Source organism: Carya illinoinensis, chromosome 14, assembly GCF_018687715.1.
Source record: "Carya illinoinensis cultivar Pawnee chromosome 14, C.illinoinensisPawnee_v1, whole genome shotgun sequence".
Taxonomy (NCBI): domain Eukaryota; kingdom Viridiplantae; phylum Streptophyta; class Magnoliopsida; order Fagales; family Juglandaceae; genus Carya; species Carya illinoinensis.
Genome location: NC_056765.1, coordinates 6957462 through 6979114, shown reverse-complemented (window position 1 = coordinate 6979114; position 21653 = coordinate 6957462). Strand labels below are relative to the sequence as shown.

The following is a 21653-nucleotide window of genomic DNA, read 5'->3' as shown; positions in this document are numbered from 1 at the left end:
ATCTTAATGCTGGACGTATAACAGATATAGCTCGATAGTTTGCGAGAATGATCTTACAATTCCAAACTGTCCACTCTGGACAATTCAAGAGTTATCAATCTTTCAATTAAGGCGGATTGATAACTCTCGAACGGGTCTAAGGCTAATATTGATGAACAAGCAATATAAGATATGCCAATATTTAACATGTATCAAACAAATAATTCAACATCATAAATAATTAAGTTTTGTAACAAATCTTAGATGATTTGTAATTTAATTCATTCTCATTTGATTATTTGAATCTTTTAAGTATTTAAGTATTATTAAATGTAGATTATATATATTTAATTTTTAATTACACTCCTGCATTTAAAATGTTAATTATTTTAACACTGCCCAAGAAATCGTTCAAACGGTGTTCGTGACCGTTCGATCTCCTATACAGTCGTTCGAACGGTACACGTACCGTTCGAACGGTTTACATCCAGAAATCACTCGTCTTCAACCTCCGAAAACCCCAAGTAATACAGTCCATATTACATCAAAAGATAGCAAAATATATGACTAACTCATGTAAGCAAACGAAAACACTTATATAAAAACTAAAATGAGGTCAAATTTAAGGAGAATACCTGATTTGGAGAGATAAAGCTTCAAAAATTCCAAACGGTAAAAACTCTTCACCAAACGGTAAAAACAACCTCTTAATCCGAAAATATAAGAGATTGATAGGAGTTTGTAATATTTGAGGGCTAGATTGAAGAATAATGGCGTTGGTTGGAACAAAATGAGCGTGGGAGTGATGCTCGGTCGACTGAAACGAGTCCGAGATTGTGAGGTTCTGTCGTGTAAATGCAGAACATTGCCGTTCGAACGGTTGTTTAATGAACGTTCGAACGTCAAATCGACTAGCGGGAAAAATTTCCCCCGCCGATTTGACGTTCGAACGTGAAAATATACGTTCGAAGGCTAATAATTAACGTTCGAACGGTTATATTATACCGTTCAAACGTCAAATCGATTAGCAGGAATAATTTCCCCCGCTAATTTAACGTTCGAACGTTAATATAAACGTTCGAACGTACTATTAAACGTTTGAACGCCAATAGTAAACCGTTCGAACGTTTAATTATATTGTTGCTTATTGTATTTTTTTTGCACTATACCTTTAAATATAATAATTTCTAAATATACTATAGTTTAGAGCCATAGTAATATAACTATATAATATATAATCAAACATATATTATATAGTTTAGTAACATATATAGTATAAAATATCATATTACATCTAATATAATCAACAAGTACTACATATATTAACCTATTATATATAACATATATATGGTATCATAGCATAGGGTTATATGTATCACATGCATATATATAATGTTTATTTCTATAATATTAATAGTAGATATTTAATAATAGAATATCTACTATTAATATATATAGTGTCATCTATACTAGTATATATATATGTGGTACTAGTTAATATCACATATAATATATATGTTATATAAATACATGAACATGGCTTCATGTATATAGTAGTCTATATTATATTAATTATACTATATAATATAACTTATACTATATACTATATAATATTCAATAGTATAATATATTTTAATTAAATATAATATAATATATACTATAAATTGCCAAAAAATTATATATATAATACATAGTGTTTAATAATATATAAGTGCATTAAATATATTGCATTTAATATTTTTAACAATTAAAATATATTATAATTGAATTAATTATTATATTTAATATAATTAATACGGAATATTGCATTTAAATATTTGAAAACCGATTAATTAGGGATGGCAATCAATATTTAGTTAATTCGTTCGAACGGTATAACGTACCGTTCGAACGGTACTGCATATATAAGCCCATCCCGACGTCATTTTCACGCATTTCCTCCGTGAAAAAGCCTCCAAACCGTCGATCTCCGCCGTTGAACGCCGTCTTCGCCGCCGTCAACAGTGCCCACTCGAAGCCCCTACCTCTAACAACCGGTATTTTTCATTTTTAAAGCATTTTACCGTTTAGATTTAGGTTTTTGATAGATTAATTGTTTAAGTTAGGGTAAACCGATTTATACATCAAAATAATCGGTAGATTTGCATAAATCCATGTTAGGAACATTTATTTAGGTTTCTATTGCATTTATTTTGGTGTAAAATCCAGGGAATCGAAGGATTCCATGGATTTCAATGGCCGAGTCGACTCGGCCTGGAATCCCGATCGACGAATATCGTTCGAACGCTATGCTTAGCGTTCGAACGTTATAACTTAACGGTCGAACGGTCTGTCTGTAACCGTTCGACCGTTACAGTAAACGTTCGAACGATATAAATCAACGGTCGAACGGTTTGTCTGTAACCGTTCGACCGTTAAGTTACATCGTTCGAACGATATAACTAAACGGTCGAACGGTTTGTCTGTAACCGTTCGACCGTTACGGTAAACGTTCGAACGGTGTTTAATATTATATTTATATTATTAATATTGATATTGAGTGACATATTTATTGTTGATAATGTTGTTCAGAATGGCAAATATTATTAAATTGCTGTTTGTTTCAAACTACTGTAAATAGTTCTTTATTGTATTTTTCTTGTTAATGTTATATATCTAGTTTGTAATTATAAATTTCAGGTTGATTATAATGTCTACTTCTAGACCGGCACGTAAGCGACGCAATCTTGGTGAGAGTAGTAGTGGTCCAGTTCGGGAGAGGACAGTTTCACTGGAGCGACCAGTGAAGATTTCTGATTTCCAGAGTCTTATTTGGGAGGGTCATTCATTGCCCTCAATATTCAGTGATCGTGGTTGGGGACCTATCTTGGATGAACGGGAGGAAGCATGGGAGCCAGTCTCCTACATTGACATTGTTGCTGAGTTCTATAGAGAACTCGGCAGTGCCAGCGCAGATGATTCTGGGGCCTACAGTATCACTGTCCGAGAAGTACCCGTTGTATTTTCACGAGATGGACTTGCTGAGCATCTCGGTATTCCTAGGCTGCCAGATGCATATCCGAATGTGGTGCCTAGAGAGTCTGATCCTTCAGTTGAGGCGGAGACAGCTGAGGAGGAGGCATCAGTTTATACTGATGAGGTCGATACCCTTGCTGATCACGAGGTGAGGGATTTGGTTGTCGGTCCAGATGCTCCACCGTATGACGGGACGAAGAGCATCAAACAGGCAGATTTATCTTCTTTCTTTAAGATATTAAATTTGATAATTGCCAATAATATTGACCCTCGGCAGCACAAGACAGAAGTTGGCATTGATCGGACGAAATTTATGATACGGGTCGCTCGTGGCATTCCTATCGACTTGGTGGGATATATATTCGATAGGATTCGATCAGAATCTCGGTACATTTCGATGGATATACTACCATTCGGAGTCCTGATCACCCGATATCTACTATGTGCTGGTGTTGTGCCAGATGTTGCTGAGCGTAAACGGGAGCCGATGGGACCGATAAACAGCACCACCCTCTCACGCAGCACGGGACACTCGAGACTGCGTTTTCGTGCACATGTTCCAGAACCAGTTGATCCTCACAGAGATGCACAGCCGGGAGATCATGGAGTCTCAGCTGCAGCTGCAGAGACATCTACACGGGCCGAGGCATCAGTCCACAGTGTTACTCGTGAGGAGATGGCTGACATAGTGCGTGCAGCGATCAGCGAGCAGACATCAGCAGTGATCGATGCAGTGCGTATGGAGATCCATTCTGCTGTGTCTGAGCTTCGTACAGAGTTTGCTGCCATGTCTGCGACTCAGGTCACCATCAGTACTCGACTGACACAAATAGAGGAACGTATAGCTGCAGTCGAGGAAGTGTGCAAAGACTTGGGGTCTTAATTACTTTATGATAAATTTTATTTATTTATTTCCTGTTTTTTGTATGGACAATATTTTGTGTTTTGTAAATTCAGTATTTAAGTTATATGCAATGGTATTGTTTTATATTTTCTAAACTAATTCTTAATTTAGATTATTCATATTATTTAATTAACCAATTTTTTATAATTACTAGTTAATCTAAATATAATTTGGCAAAAAACTTAAAAAATTAAAACTCTGTCACCGTTCGAACGATTCAAATAACGTTTGAACGGTGAATATGCATCATTCGAACGGTTAATATTAACCGTTCGAACGGTTTATCAATTTCCCTCCAAAATAATTTTGCCTATCGCGCCAATATTACGTTCAAACGGTGAAAATTAAACGTTCGAACGGTTAATCATTAACGGTCGAACGGTTAACTTATTTGGGACAAAAATATTCGTCCCTAAGAATACCGTTCGAACGCGTTCGAACGGTATGGCATAACCATCGTCATTTTGGAACGAAATTCAAATTTCGTTCCTAAATCCCACTTTTTGGGACGATTTTCAATTCGTCCCAAAGTAATTTCGTCCCAAAAAATCATTTTTGTTGTAGTGGATACATGTTAGAGGAGTGGGGTTCCCAACAAAATATTCCAATACAACAACCGTGATGCAAAAGTGGTGATAAAAATGATATTTAAATTAAAAAAAAAAAGAAGAAGAAGAGAATTTTGAAACCAATTTATTGGTTACTATCCAATCCCTACAAAGAGAGTACTATCTTAAAAGAGGTTCAGAAGGTAAGCCGTTGGAAACGGTATAATGACTTAATTATGCTGATATATATCATGATGTTGCTATTCCTATTTATTATTGAGTAAGAGTGTCATAATTAATTATATGGTTATCATTTTCCTAAAAGTAATGACTTAATTATTCCCCTCGGCCACAACCATAACGTTACATATATTCACAAGAAAATCCCGGCCACAAAAGGCAACGCCAAGATCCCACTGTAAACATCAAATTCCCCAATCAGCCGACCAAAGCAAACCACTGTAAACATCTCTCTTTTTCGTTTTCTTCTTCTTCTTCTTCTTCTACTTTAATTTCTTATAAATGTTTCTCTGCCACAACAAGTACTGCGAGTACTTCAACGTCAACTAAATTGACTTCCACTTCCCTCTCCATGTCTTCCACTCCTAGTGACAACCACCACTGGATGTTGCTCATGGAGGCTCCTCGATCCAAAAGTGGTCAATTCCAAACCAGAAGTTATTGCTACTAAGTTTAGCCCTTAGAAAGAGTATTGGGCGCTTTCATTTTTATTTTCAAATTAAATTGTTTGCTTTTTTATCTGAGTTCTGCTTTGGTTGTGGTTTTGAGCATTGAGAAGGATGCTTATTGTGATACCCACTTCGGCTTTTTCCGTGACATTGATGAATGTTGGTAATGGGTAAAACCCATTACCAAGTTGTGTCCACTACCTACATAGGTGGGGAAGTTATTTGTTAACTCCCCACCACTATCACAACTTTAAGGGAAGTTATTTAACTTCCTCATTTGCAGGGAAGTTAATTAACTTTCAGATGTGAAAACTCTTCTAAAAGAGAGTGTACGTACATTTTATGGTGGTGGAAAAAGTCTAAGAAAAACTCTCCTCTCTCTCTACATTTTCCTAGAGAAACCTTCTAGATCTCTTGATCTTGAAGCGTTGAATTATTTAGGAGACTCTAGTAGCCTCCTAAGTGACATAGAAGTGCAAACGACATAGTGACGTGGGCCGTAAGACGAGCAAAGATCCGACCTCGCGAAAATTCCGCTCCTTGAGGTAATTCGATTTAATCTCATTTAACATTGGTATCAGAGCCAGGTTGCTTGTTTTCGCCCATATGAATATGATTACATGTTGTTTGATGCTTTGAAATGAGTGTAAAAGCATGTAATTGATGATATGTTATGATTATTTATGTTTCGGAATTTTCATTAGAGGCTATGGTATGACTTGTTTAAGGTTGAATTATTTACATGAAAATATTCCCTATAATGTCAAAAACATGTCTATTAAATTTGGTGAAGTTTCGTTGAATATAGAAGAAGAAATCCGAAACCCTAGTTTTTGAAGTTCATGTTGAGACCGTGATTTTGAGCCCCGTTTTAACAAATCATATCTTATTTTATGGAGATAAATAATACATGTTTAGAAAGCTAGGTTCGATAGCTTTAATTTGATATATCATATGCTTGATTTGGACTTCGTATGAGTAAGTTATGATCGATTGAATGTGGCTGCTCGAAATCGAAAAAAACCAGTTTTTTGGCTTGAGGAAGAAGACGATGAACAGTTTTTTTTTTCTTCTCCCACTCTCGGTAAAAGAGAGTGAAGTGCACCCATCTACTTGGCTCCGGTTTTTAATCAGTTTACCAACAAATATACACATTAAAATCACTGGAGTTTAAGTTTAGAGTCTGAAAACACCATGAGAGGCGAAGGTGATGTGCACTCTCCGCCGCGGCAAGTGAAACAGAGGAAAACCAGCCTCTAGAGCAAAAACTAAGCCCACACGCATAGGCGGCGCCTGTAGGCGCGTGCGGAGGATTCCGCCGCATTTTTTTGTCACTTCCGGCATGTGTAATCATGTGTTGGTGTTTAAAGTTGATTCATTTCTTTTTTTGCTTGAAACAGAGAGTCAATTTTATATGTTATGTGTTTTTTATATAAATCAATTGTGAATATATGTATTGATTTATTATTAAATGAATGTCCACATTGAATATGTGTCCCTAGTTTTGATAACCTATGAAACCCTTCTCATTAGTTGAGAATGTGGGCTCTCTATCCATTAAACCATCATGCATACTACTATGATTGAATGTTTGAGTTTATTGGTTTATTTTAGTAAAATGGATAGAGTTGATATTGGTAATTTGTTGGGCTCATATGTTTTTTTTTTTTTTTTTTTTTAAGTGAATGGATAAGGTGAACCTTATAAGTATATCGATGACGTGGCATCCCTATTAATTTATTGTTCTCCTAGAAAATTTGTAGTAGGTTTTTTTTTGGATATGTAATATTGGAAATGTAATTTTATTGTTGAAGCCATGTAAAGGGATGTGTTTCACGTCTATCGATATACTTTAAGGTCACCTTAACATGATGCACCAAATTACCAATGAGGCTTCGGGTGGAGCCTATTCGCATGATTATGAATTCTTTTTTTTTATGAATGGAGTATATGTGCTTTTTTTTATTTATTTATTATTTATTTAAAAAAAATGAATCAATTTTATTCAAAATTAATTGGATATGGTATTTTGACTCATATAGTGGGAGATGATTATTAGCTTTTCGCGAAATTTTCGATCTCACTATATAGGAAGGAATTCCATTGTCTAGTTAGATTTTGGAATAAAATTAAATGTGTGCTAATGTCCAATTTCGCGTAATGAATGTAGTGATAATGGCTACTATGAACGTAGTTGCTGACCTTACTAAATGAGAGAAATTGGATGGGACCAACTATGACATGTGGTGTAGAAAAATCCAATATCTGCTTAATGAACAAGAGGTCCTTGAGAATCTGTCTCACCTTATGATTCAACCTGAGGAAGGGAATACTTCCCAACATCGTCGTGATATGGAAGCCTATCAGGCTTGGGTAAAGAAAGATCGGTGTGCACGCTTTACCATGCTTAGCAGCATGCACAATGATCTTATTGGGGAGTTTGAGAACTGCTCGACTGCCCAAGATATGTGGAACCAGCTGAAAATCACCTATGGGGGAACATCAGCTACTAGGCTCCGTGCGCTCACCTTGAGGTTTGAGCAGTATGTTATGAACCCTAAACATACCATGACTGAGCATTTGAAGTCGATGTCTGCCTTGATTCGTGATTTGAAGGCTGCTGGCAATAATCTCACTGATGAACAGCAAGTTACTGCTGTGATACGATCATTGCCCGAGTCAACTTGGGGGCAAATGAAACTTGTTTTGACACACAGTGAGAATATTAAGACTTTTGCTGATATATCTCGCCATTTGGAGCTAGAGGCAGAGCGCATAGATGCGCACCGTAATATTCTACTTGTTGCCCAAGCTGGAAAGCGCAAGGCATTCATGCCTAAGCGTAAGCAACATGGGAGATCTACTGGAACGGCAAAAAATCTTGGGCCAAAGGATGGAAAAGTAGCAAAGCGCCGCAGAGGCAAACGTGCTGGCAAGGACAAGTCCAAATTGAAGTGTTATAACTGTGGAAAAATGGGACACTTTGCTCGTGAGTGCATTGAGGCAAAGAAGGTACCCCTTAAACACAACTCTCTCATTACTTATGTTTGTTCACATATCTTTGTTGCTCACTCAATCCTTGAATGGATTGTAGACACAGGAGCAACCAAACATGTAGCTCGAGATCGAGTTGGGTTCGTAGATTATAGAAGAATACCAGTTGGCAGACAGTACGTTATATTGGGTAACGGAACTCGGGAGGAAGTGCTTGGAGTTGGCACCTACCAACTCAAGATGCGTTTAGGGCGCTTGTTACTTCTTCATGATGTGCTATATGCACCTGGTGTTCAATGTAATCTATTTTTAGTTATCTCTATGTTGGAACTTGGTTTTACTTTTCATTTTGATGGCCCTCAGCTGGACTTTTATTTGGATAGGGCTTTGTATGGACATGGTTTTCTTTCGAATGGTTTCTTTACGTTGGATTTAGATAATTCCTCATTTTCTTTTGTGGTTTCAAATGATGATAATGTTGTTTCTAATTCATTGAAATGGCACGCTAGACTAGGCCACATAGGAAAAGATAGAATGGCTAGACTAGCTAGAGAAGGCCTATTGGGGTCTCTCGCTAATATAAGCCTACTTGTGTGTGAGCCTTGTTTAGCTGGTAAGGCTTGTAGGAAGCCTTTTGGAAAGGCTCCTAGGGCATCTTATCCTTTAGAGCTAGTCCATTATGATATTTGTGGACCTATGAATGTAAAGGCACGCCATGGCGCCTCTTATTCTCTCACCTTTATAGATGACTACTCACGTTTTAGTCATGTCTATTTGATCTCCCATCATTTTGAAGCATTAGACTGCTTCAAACGCTTTTTAGCTATGGTTGAGAATCAAAAAGAAAGGAATTTAAAAATTCTACGAACTGATCGGGGTCGAGAGTACTTATCTAAAGAGTTTCAAGGAATATGTGAGCAAAAAGGGATACGCAGGCAAATAACGATTCCTGGCACACCACAACAAAATGGTGTTGCAGAAAGAAGAAATCGTACCCTATTGGAAATGGTTCGATCAATGATGGTGCAAGCTAACCTGCCAATATCTTTTTGGGGGGATGCTCTTTTAGTTGCAGCCTACATTTTGAATCGTGTGCCTTCCAAGTAAGTTCCTTCAACCCTATATGAGTTATGGAATAATGCAAAACCAAATTTGGAACATTTGCATCCTTGGGATTGTGCAGGTTATGTTCACACCACTTCCCATAAGTATGGGAAACTTGGCCCTAGAGCAAATAAGTATATCTTTATAAGATATTCAGAGAGCTCAAAGGGTTATGTAATGTTTGGTGAACATCCTAGCGAAGGGATGACAGAAATTGAGTCTCATGATGTTACATTTATCGAGAGTGATTTTTCCAGTATTGGTGAAGCAAAGAATGATTGTGAACTTTTAGAATTACAAGAAATTGAGGGAGTTACACCATTGTTTGGCGAGGGTGGAGCATTATCACATCCTAGAATCGCAAAAGATAGTGGGAGTGACTTGCCTCCTAATGGGAGTATACCACTAGAAAATGACTCACAAGAGTCTCAGTTACGTAGAAGCGAACGTGGACCCATTCCTCGTCGTCGTTTTGAGATTGAAGGGGAATCTTTCATGTGTGCTCCGTGTGACTTTGATGAACCTTCTTCTTATGAAGAAGCACTAAGTTCACCTGCTTCAAATAAATGGCTAGCTGCTATGAGAGATGAGATGAGTTCTATGGAGAAGAACCAAGTTTGGGAGTTAGTTGATCTTCCACCTGGGCGCAAATCTATTGGAAACAAATGGGTTTTAAAAATTAAGCGCCAGGCAGATGGATCAATTGACAAGTATAAGGCCCGACTAGTGGCAAAGGGCTATACTCAAAGAGAGGGTATAGATTATGAAGAAACATTCTCCCCTGTGGTGAGATTTGCTTCTATTTGCCTCATTCTAGCTATAGTTGCACATCTAGATTTGGAACTTTTTTCAAATGGATGTGAAAACTGAATTTCTCAATGGAGAACTAGACGAGGAGATTTATATGGATCAACCTGTTGGTTTTGAGGCTGAGGGACAATTGCGCAAAGTACCAGTTGAAACGTTCTATTTATGGCCTTAAACAATCGTTTAGACAATGGTACTTCAGATTTCATGAGACCATTACTTCAATTGGCTTTGAAATGCTAGAAGAAGACCATTGTGTGTATGTCAAACGTACATGAAAATTTTTTTTAATTTTATCTTTGTATGTGGATGACATATTATTAGCTGGAAATAGTATGGAGATAATAGTCGCCACAAAAGAGTGGTTGTCCTCTACTTTTGAGATGAAGGACATGGGTGAAGCAAATTATGTGCTGGGAGTTAAAATTTTAAGGGATCGATCTAGGAAATTTCTTGGTTTGTCTCAAGAAACTTATGTTAAGAAAATTCTAGAACGATTTCGCATGTATAACTCCAAACCCATAGACACTCCAATTGAGAAGGGTTATTCTTTGAGCCTAGAACATTGCCCTAAGAATGATGAGGAAGAGAAAGAAATGACCAGAGTTCCTTATGCAAGTGCAATTGGAAGTCTGATGTATGCTATGTTGTGTACACGACCTGACATTTGCTTTGCGGTTGGATTGGTTAGTCGTTATCAGAGTAACCCAAGACTTGTTCATTGGCAAGCAGTTAAGAGGATTTTTCGATACCTTCGTGGGACAGCAGACATCGTTCTTTGTTACCAGGGTGGAGACATGAGACTGAAGGGTTATAGCGATGCTGATTGGGCTAGTGACAAAGATGAGCGAAAATCCACGACGGGTTACTCATTTATGCTTAGTGGAGGAGCTATTTCTTGGTGTAGCAAGAAACAATCATGCATTGCTTTGTCCACGATGGAGTCAGAGTACATTGCTTGTTCAGCAGCTGTACAAGAAGCTGTTTGGTTGAGGAGATTCTTCCAGCGCTTAGATGTTACGGCTCTTGCAAATGAAGCTGTTAAGATATACAGTGATAGTATGGCAGTTTTGGCATATGCCAAGGATCCCAAATACCATGGCAAAACTAAACACATAGATATTCGTTTTCACTACATTCGAGATGTTGTTGCGCGGGGTGAGGTGATCCTACAACATATCTCTACTAGCAAGATGGTAGCTGATCCTCTTACTAAGGCTACTAGTAGAAATGTTTTCCAAACTCATGTTAGGAGTTTGGGACTTCATCGGATTTGATATATGTTGTATTGCTGATACCTTAACTTTATTGTATATTTAACACTGTTAGTATCTATCGCAGTGAGATTATTGTATTTATCTCAAATTATTAATTAAGTGATACTAAGTGTAAAGCACACATAATAAAGATGTCACAGACAGAGATCAGTCTACTCACATAGATGATCACCTTGGTGTTTGAGTTGCGAGCAAGATGAGACAAATTGTTTACTTTGGCGCTTGGAAAGCGAGCTAGTAAATATCTTGATGCTTTGGGGGCATTTAAGATAAATTTAAATAATGTCGCCTTAGCTTAGCTAAGATGAGACTTACAAGAGTCGTATATGAAGCATTTGCACAACTTCATAAAGCCTGATTAAAGCGGAATATGAGATCTTAGGCAAGCGCTAGATGAGTGACTGTGCTAAGAAACTGAAGTTAGAACGTTTTTGTGACGACTAGACTAAGATTCCTACGGCGTTTTGAATATGACATGCCCAATTAAGCGGGAGTTTCGTCGTAACATACGTTTCATATTGTATGTGCTATAGACGACCTTTTGAGGGAGTGATTGGATGGATCCCTACTCCATCACTATGTGAGCCCTAATGGATCAATAAATGATCTAGTGCCCTTGAACCTGGAACTATGTCATGAAATGAAAACTTGATGTTGCTACTTTAGCATGTTTTCTTAGGGCCACGTATGATACGGTCTCATGGAACATGTCTAGGAAAGCAGTCAAGTCTAATTGAATTGACACGAGTGTCTAGGGAAGATTGTTTGGATTCTTACTTGTTATTTTATGTCTCATAGCCCGGGCGATTATGTCGTTTACACTTGATATAATCATGAGCATATTATATGATATGAGGTCAAGAATTGCTTTAAGTTATAAACTTGTGAGGGATTAAGGACACTTGATCTAGTGAGATCAAATAATCTGGGGCATAGACGAGATATAATGAGTGATGTACTATGTTAGTATGATGGTGACTTAATATAGTACTCGAGATATAATGAGTGATGTACTATGTTAGTATGATGGTGACTTAATATAGTACTCCTACCCTTTGTCTTCTCGTCAAGTCGCACGCTTCATTTTCTATATGAGGGATAATTGATTGAGAGAACATAAAGAGATTGTTAATAGACATAACGTCTATAGTGGACAAGTGGGAGGTGTTGGTAATGGGTAAAACCCATTACCAAGTTGTGTCCACTACCCACATAGGTGGGGAAGTTATTTGTTAACTCCCCACCACTATCACAACTTTAAGGGAAGTTATTTAACTTCCTCATTTGCAGGGAAGTTAATTAACTTCCAGATGTGAAAACTCTTTTAAAAGAGAGTGTACGTACATTTTATGGTGGTGGAAAAAGTCTAAGAAAAACTCTCCTCTTTCTCTACATTTTCCTAGAGAAACCATCTAGATCTCTTGATCTTGAAGCGTGGAATTATTTAGGAGACTCTAGTAGCCTCCTAAGTGACGTAGAAGTGCAAACGACATAGTGACGTGGGCCGTAAGACGAGCAAAGATCCGACCTCGCGAAAATTCTGCTCCTCGAGGTAATTCTATTTAATCTCATTTAACAATGAAGATACTTTCCGCGAGCTTGCCCGTAAGTTTCTGTTCTTTTAAGCTTTTTTGGACATGAGGCTAGTTGCAGCAGAACGAATCATGATCTGTTTGTGCTTCAATTCTACATCATATTGGTCGTTTAGATTTTATGTTTGAGGAGGGGAATTATGAAAGGTCGGTCTTTTCATTGCTACTTATGTTCAGCGATTAATATATTGTAGGTCTACCCGAGGTTTTGTCTGTTAGGCCCGACCCGGATTATAGTTCTGTTAAAAAGATATATAGCTTTTCAAGTACTCAATCAAGTACTTCATCAATATAATAAATTGGATCGAAGTACTCGGTTGTTTTCTGAGGGAGGAAGTATTTTATTAGCTACCGTCCTCTTCCAATAAAACATAACCAAATTTGAAAGGTATATGAAATTGGGGTAAGAAACACGTGAGTGCAGCCAATCCCGTATTTATCTAACTGCAAAGTTGCTTCAAGTGTTGAGAAAGAAAAAAGGGTATTAGATGTATCGAGGAAGAGAGATGCTCAATGGGATCTTTGCAACAGAAGCTCACATTGAAAATAATGATCACTTAATTACTGCCAAATTGCCGGGTGCTAACTAGAGTATTCATGGAACAATATCTTTATCAATATGGTTTTGTTCGTTTGCTTTTAAGCATGTTTTTATCCCTTTGGAGAGAGGATCTATGCTTTTGAAATGGATGATGACATTAATAAGGGTCCTCTGAATTCAACCTGCAGGAGGGAGGGTGCTGCAGCCTGCAGGGGATGAGACTCGACGATCCAAAGAGGATCAAATATTGATTGATAGAAGTAGGGAGATCATGGATATTGAGTGATTTTTATTAGTGATTATTGCTGCATTAATGAATTTGTTAGCTGGTACTGCTGATGATGATCTTCTATTGATCTATAATTACCCGTTCCTTCTTTAATGTTGATGTATTAATTTGTTAGTAGTTTCAAAACAACGTGAATCTCTTAATTTTATGGACTTTAATCTGATCTGGTTATGATGATCACTAGCTAGCTTTAAACATTTTGATCAATTTTTAGGTGCCAATGTCGATAGGGCTAATCCCAAAATAGATCGACTCGATATGACAATTTTATCTACATGATACATTAATATTGTTTAATCTTTGTATTTTCCAGAGCTGGCTCAACTTGTCAGAAACTACAATCATCCCGTAAAGCCAAATGGCCGGGACGTCAACCGAAAACGAGTGATCCCAAAACCCCATGATCTATAGGTGATCATCATGAGACAATGCCGCCTCCATGGTTTAAACCTCTGTTAGAAGAGATCATGAAGTCATTGATTGATCCAATAAAGGAAAAGCTGGAAAAAATGAAAGATAGTCACAAAAATTTGGAAGGTCGCCTCAAGAATTAAATACCAACCAACTGTTGGTTTGGTATTTAATTTCAAAATGCATGCATGTGTGTTTCTATGTTTGTCATCATGATCATGTAAATTCAGCGGATATATATTAACGTTTGTGCTGCTTAATTGGTTTATTGTATTAATTGTTAAGGAGTTTTGTTATGTACAAATGAATTTGTGTACCGATTTACGTATCAATACTATTATTTTCATATTTAAAATTCAAATTGGCATGGATTTTATTAAAGTATACTTTTGACCAATCACATTGAATAGGTGCACACAATTACTTATATCCAGATTTTTTCATTGTTAAGTACCGTACATACGTATGCTGATATTATTATTGTTGTTGTTATTATTATTGAGTGGGAGATGATGACTTATTAATTAAGTCATAATTAATTATTCCCCTCGGCCACAACCATAGCAGCACATTATATATTCCCAATTAAGAAAAGCCAACGCCAAGATCCCACTGTAAACATCAAATTCCCTAATCAGCCGACCAAAGCAAACCACAGTAAACATCTCTCTTCTTCTTCTTCTTCATGAATATATTTGCAAGAGAAGCTCGCATTGAAAATAGAAAAATTCTATTAATCAACGTAGTGCCTAAAGAAAATATGGCTGCACAACTAATAATTGGTTACCATTACCTGATCCAATACTATATATAAATATCTATCTATCTATTATATTAAGTGTCTATCCTACATGATTAGTATTAAACAGTAATTTTCTTATTTTTGTTGTGTAGTTACATTTGTACCCCTGAGTTGCTTTTACTTTTAAACTAATGAAAAACTCTGCTTTTATTTTTCCATTTTTACCCCTTAATCTTCTAATATCACAAGTATTAATTGCTAATTAAAATTTTTTGCCCCTTTTCTAATAAATAGAATTCTTTTTTTTTTTTTTTGTGTTTAATCTTAATGAAATAATTATTATAATTATTTTTAATGTTTCTAAGCTTGAGATTAATTGAACAGTATCCGAAGTGTAGAGATGAGACATATCTTGTAGTAGTTAGGTGGGGGTCTAGGTGACATTGATTCAATCCTACCCCATTGCTTTGAAATTTGGTAGTTCGATTGCATTACTCATGCTTTCCCTACCACTTCCGAGTCCCAATATTAAACTCCCCCCACCCACCCAGCCACCCCTAAAAAAAAAAAGTACAAAACTAGGCAGGTTGAGTGTCAAAATTCCTACCAATTTTTTTTTAACTTTAAAAAATGTTTCTCAAAGCTTGATTATTTCTTTTATAGTAATATTTTTGATCGTGGGTTCTAAATATATTTTTTTTAAATACTTGAAATTTACACACTTCAATACTACAAATATCATTTCCGCTTTATATATTGTACGACATTGGTTAGATCATATAAGCTCAATGTGTTCGACCCGAAAGGAAAAAGAAAATTAATAATACATACACAATATTTTCTACAACTATTTTACAATTTAGTGTATGTTAAAAGGTACAGTAAAATTCAAAATTTTAACTAAATAGAAAAATAAAAAATTAAATAAAAAAACTTAATAACTTTTTATGAAATAAAACTATCATGCATATTGATGGATTGTGAATGGGTTGTTAAATAATAGTATATTTTTGTGTAGATCCTTTCTGATAAGTTTGATGTTATAATTAATTGATTAAGCACATATGCATATATATATATATATATATATATATCTATTCTATTATAATAAGTGCCTATCTTACATGAACAGTAATAAATAGTAATTTTCTTATTTTTATTGTGTAGTTACATTTTTGCCCCTGAGTTGCTTTTACTTTTAAACCAATAAAAAACTCTGCTTTTACTTTTATGTTTTTGCTCATTGATCTTCTAATACCACAAGTATTAATTGCTAATTAAAAAACATGCATGCAAAGCATAGGAATTAATTTATAAGCACAAACATCGTATGATCAAGATGTGCTAGCTAATATTTTTATTTTTCTATATGCGTGGGTCGATCGGAACATATATATATATATATATATATTGCAATCACATTAATTACTAATTACTTTGTGATATAAAACATGCAGTAACAAATGCAGTTTCAAAATTCTTACTAAAATAATTCCCATATCCCAAAAGAAAATTTAAAAAAAAAAAAGAAGGGAAAAAAAATGCTACTTACATGTTAGTAAACAATTTTCTTGCCTTGTAACTTTTTATCTCTATATAAAATTCATTTATATTTGTAAAAAGAAAAAAAAAAAAAAACAGGCCAAAGAAAGAAGACGTGAGGAAAAAAAATAATCAGAATGTACGTAGTACCTACAGGCCAGGTATATATATAATGTTGTATATTTGATTTTAAATTAAAATATAATTTAACTACGGGAGTAGATTAATCATTGTGACATCCGGCCAGAATATACCTATTGAAAGATATTATACTTTACTAACTTATCATTATCTAAAGATATTTTCTAAAATTTACTTTTTTATGCATTAATTAAATTTTTGTTGTAAAAAAATCATTTGTTTTATTAAAAATCTTATCTCACCCAACTAAACAAATGTGCTTTGCACGTTGCTTCGACCTAATATATATATATATATTGATATGAGTAATGTTAAATACAATCTTAAGATATATATGTTCTACACACTTTTTAAAAGAAGTTATTATTGTAATCACAAGTAGGAGATGAATCCTATAATGAAAAATGATGGCCATACAGCTGACGTGTGGTTACCATAACAACCAGTCATATATCTATACTAACTTCAAAAATTTTACTCATCATCCTCACATCACACACTACACTTAATTTTTATTATTTTTTTTATTTTTTCTCTTACCAAATGTGTAGTGTATGGATAATGAGTAGAATAACTCAATTAGTTTAGAAAGAATAAAACAAAAATAAATCAAAATAAATATAGTATTTGGTATGTGAGGATGAAAAGTATCAAAACTCTATTAATTTATGTCAATGAATATGATGTGATGTTTATGATATTTGTTCACTTACATAATTTTCATTTATAATATGCTTTTGTATGCATGGTAGTGTGCAGTATATATATATATATTAAAGTTGAGCTATGATCGAAATGATGATTTATTGGTCCGACATTGGGTTTGTCTAGTGGTGGGACAGATTTCTTCACACACAAGATGTTATTGATAATATTGCTCAAGATCACTTTTGTCAGATTGCGTCTGATCTAAAGAGTATTGAGGAATTTCTGCCTATTAAACAGATAATTTTTCCTAAATATCCAAATACCCAGGCAACAATTTCTGCTAAACCGTCTACTTCTGTTAAATCTGATAAATTCAAAAATCTTCTAAATTCAAGAAAAAGAAGAATTTGATTCGAAGATTAACAAAAAGGTTTGATTTATCTACTACAAAAATAATTGTAGAATAATGATAAAATTGATAAGAATAATTCTGATAGTGAGTTAGGAGTATCTTCTTAAGTTGTATAAGTCAGTGATCCCTTGTTTTGATATGATTTAGAAAACACTTCAAAGTTATCTAATGACTAAACGGTTGGCACAAAGCTACAAATATTTTAAATATTTAAAATGGCCGAGTGACTACCGTATATATACGTCATCTCGTTAATTGCCCTTGTTTTGAATATTGTAGGAAATCTTTTGGAACGAGCTGGCCAAATGCGCGTGCATGTACGCATGCAGCTGGAACTGAAAGAATCTCATTGGATCGTGTCTTCCTCGCCAGCTCATGTGATTAATATCATGCAGTACTACTTGAAAAATAATAGAGTTACAACCTTCCTATTATTCATATACTACTCTTTTTTATATATAATTTTTTTTTTTAATTTTTTGTTTTACTTACATGGTCTTGACTTCGAAGTTCAAGTCCTTATATTTAATTCCAGGTGGGGCATATATAATTATGTAGCGGCAGTTTTTGGTTTGCACAGCAATTTTTTTTTATGACATTCATTCATTATATCAAAATAAATTAAAACATGCCATGTATAAAATAACAAACGATTAATTTATAAAATTATTTTATAAATATTATAGCGCTTCTAGTAGTTCTTGGGGACAGGTTCATAAAATAAAGAAGATATATTAAAGCAATTAGTGCTTGGTTTCACATGCATTTGGTTCATATGCCCAACTTTGTTTAGACAATTAAAATAATCTCATATATTAATATTGCTCGAGTCCTTTTTTTTAACAGTATTAAATATTTTTAATAAATATTGTTGGACTCCACACCCAACACACTATTAGTTTTGAAGTGTAAAATAAAAGAGGATAAAATAGTAAATTCACATTTTTCAATGGTGTGAAAAAGTGTAAGGCTACTGTGTATATGTTCTGATTATTTTAAGATCTCTACATCACATAATGCTTATGTGATATAATTTAATTTGAAAAATAAATTTTAAAATTTAAATTTCACAAATCAAATCATAAGTTATGTATTCTAATTGAAAATAATATATATATGGATAGTGCTAGCAGGCTACTCAGTGTTTACCGTTAGGCGTATCTCTAGTACAAAAAATTTGTCTTTTTTTATTTATTTAATTTTAAATAGTTTTTTAACATTCTTAATTATTAAAAAAAATAATATAAAAATAAAATATTCTAGTGGTAAGTTTGAGTCTTGAGGGGACTAAATAGCATTTATATATATATATATATATTGCCTTTTTTTTTGGTTGTACGTAATCTATTTTTTTAAATGAAAAAAATTCTATTCATCATATTTATCTCACACATTATATATAAATTTTTTAATTTTTTTTCTTATTAAATATATGATATATAGATGATGAATAGAAGAATTTTTTTAATTTATCAAGAATAAGATAAAAATAAATAAAAAATTAAATACAATGCGTGAGGTTGAAATAATAAAAATATTACAAGAAAAACGGCCTTAAATTGGTTGCTAATAGTCTTTTCGCCGCTATAAATTGGTCGCAAAAGGCCGTTTTCCTTGTAGTGTTTAATTAATACTCCTACGGAACGGGGACAAATGGGACATATGCATGCATGCAGTTGAAACCGAATTAAGAATCTCATCCGATCATAACTTCCTTGCCAACTGTAATATGCACCGACAATAATCTGGCATCTTATTGGATCATGTCTTTTTCAAATGTCCTCTTCGTGAATTAAATAAGACTCTGTGCGACCTTATGGAGTACTAGTTGTTAATTGATGGTGAAACAAACCACTATTCCAATCAGCCTGTATACAACTGTAACAACAATTATTATTACACAACTTTTATACAAGTATTTCATAGGATTCATTGGGTTAGTTGGCGCAAGATGTGTGAAGCTAAGTGTAGGGGTGGATTGGGGTTTAAAAATCTAAGATTTTTCAACTTGGCTCTTTTGGCTAAACAAGGTTAGCGTTTACTGCAGAATAATAATTTAGTGCTACATAAGCTTCTCAAAGCTTGGTATTTCTCTAAGTCCAGTTTTTTAGAATCCAATTTGGGGCATTGTCCGTCATATACATGGAGGAGTATTTGGGAGGCGAAGCATTGGCTGAAGGAGGGTTGTATTTGGAGGATTGGGGATGGGCAAAAGGTTAATTTATGGCATGATAAATGGCTGCCAAGTCATCAAAACTTAGCTTCAGAACATGGGGTTCTCGAGACTCACAGGAAGGATGTTGTGGCATCGGTTTTTCAGGTGGATAATCTGAGATGGGATATTCAAAAACTAAGAACTCTCTCCAATCCAAGTTTAGTGTGTGAGATCATGAAAATTATGGTATTTCCGAGTGGTATAGCTGATAAATTGATCTGGAATTTTGAAAGAAATGGGCTGTTTTCGGTTAAAAGCTGTTATAGGCTGATTATGGACCTCTCTCGGCTTGAAACTTCCGAATCCTCTAATGTTAGATCTCAGCAGAAGTTATGGAAAGCTTTATGGAAGATGCCGGTGCCAAATAAAATTAAATTTTTTGCTTGGAGAGCTTGTATGGATAGTCTTCCATCTAAAGTTAAATTGATGCAGAAACAGGTTCTTCAGGATGCTTCCTGCAGGTTCTGTTCCTTCTCGGAAGAAGATTTTCTGCATGCTGTCTTCACTTGCGATCAGGTGCAAGCTTCTTGGGCTCAGTTTTTCCCAATGTTACATAATCCTAGTCCTAGTAGTTTTGTTGAGTTGGCTATGCAGTTTGGTGCTGGACAAGATTTGTCTAATTTGGCAAGATTTTTCTATTTTGCATGGGGCTTTTGGTTTAGGAGGAATAAACTGGAATTTGATCACAAAATCCTCTCTCCTTCTCATGTCATTTCCCATTCATTGGGTATGTTTCATAGTTATAAAGCTGTGGTGATTAAATCTCGGATGCAAGCCCGGTCTCATTTTAGTTGGAAAGCTCCTCTTGTAGGTGTACTCAAACTTAATACTGATGGTGCCATTTTGCAGATGCTCATAAAGCTGGTATTGGTGCTATCTTGTGTGATTCTACTGGGCATGTTCTGATGGCTGTTTCAAAAATTGAGCTAGCTTTAGAAGATCCTGAAACCGTGGAGCTCCTGGCTGTTTTCCGTGGCATGCAGCTGTGCATTTCAATGGGTATCTCGGCTCTTGAGGTGGAAAGTGATTGCTTGCTCCTTGTTCAAGCTTTGCAACAGGAAGATATGTCAAATTCTTTGCTAGGCAATTTGTTTTCAGAAGTGAAACGTTTATGTAATTATTTTTCAAGTGTTTCCTTTGTTCATGTGTATAGAGAGGGCAATAGAGCTGCTCATCTACTTGCTAGAAATGCTTGGAGAGTAGAAGATATTGATATGTGGTGGGATAGTGTTCCAGACTTTCTTTCTCAAGCCTTATGGTTTGATAAATGTCTGTAATCATTTTATCTCCAATGAAGATGTTAGTTCCTATAAAAAAAACAAAAAAAAAGATATATTTTTTAAACCATTTTATTTTATTTACTTTTGACGTTTAAATAAAAAAAATATTATTTTAGTTGTGATATGTGCATTTATGGTATCTAGCTATTCTAGATTCTAGATTAACAATCATTTGTTAAGAGAACTATTCCTCAAATAACAGTCCTCTAATAGGATTTTGTCACGTCACTTTCCTATTTCACATTTCATATATATGTCTATAGTTGATAACTGTGAAAGAATATCCTTCGTGAAAAACCCTTCCTCATTCACTTTTCCACCGAAGCCTCATCCTCTCTCAAAAAGGAAGCCTCACACATCCACTATTGCCGATCTGCTCACTCGTGAGGAAGCTTTACATGTCCACAACCGATCTGCTCATCTGATCTGTCTCTATAGCCACCTTCTCTGGCACTTGCTCTCACCAAGTAACTTGCCTTTTAAACCTCTCTGATGGCGAATATATTGCTCATTTTTCTCACTT

At 35.0% G+C, this 21653-nt stretch overlaps 1 protein-coding gene across 1 annotated transcript; it reads left to right on the top strand.

Annotated features, from left to right (window-relative positions):
• Positions 1-20033: 20033 nt before the first annotated feature.
• On the top strand, positions 20034-21127 carry LOC122293512. Its single transcript, XM_043102087.1, has 2 exons — positions 20034-20577; positions 20700-21127. The coding sequence occupies exons 1-2, from the start codon at positions 20034-20036 to the stop codon at positions 21125-21127; spliced, it is 972 nt and encodes a 323-aa protein (XP_042958021.1).
• The last annotated feature ends 526 nt before the right edge of the window (positions 21128-21653 follow it).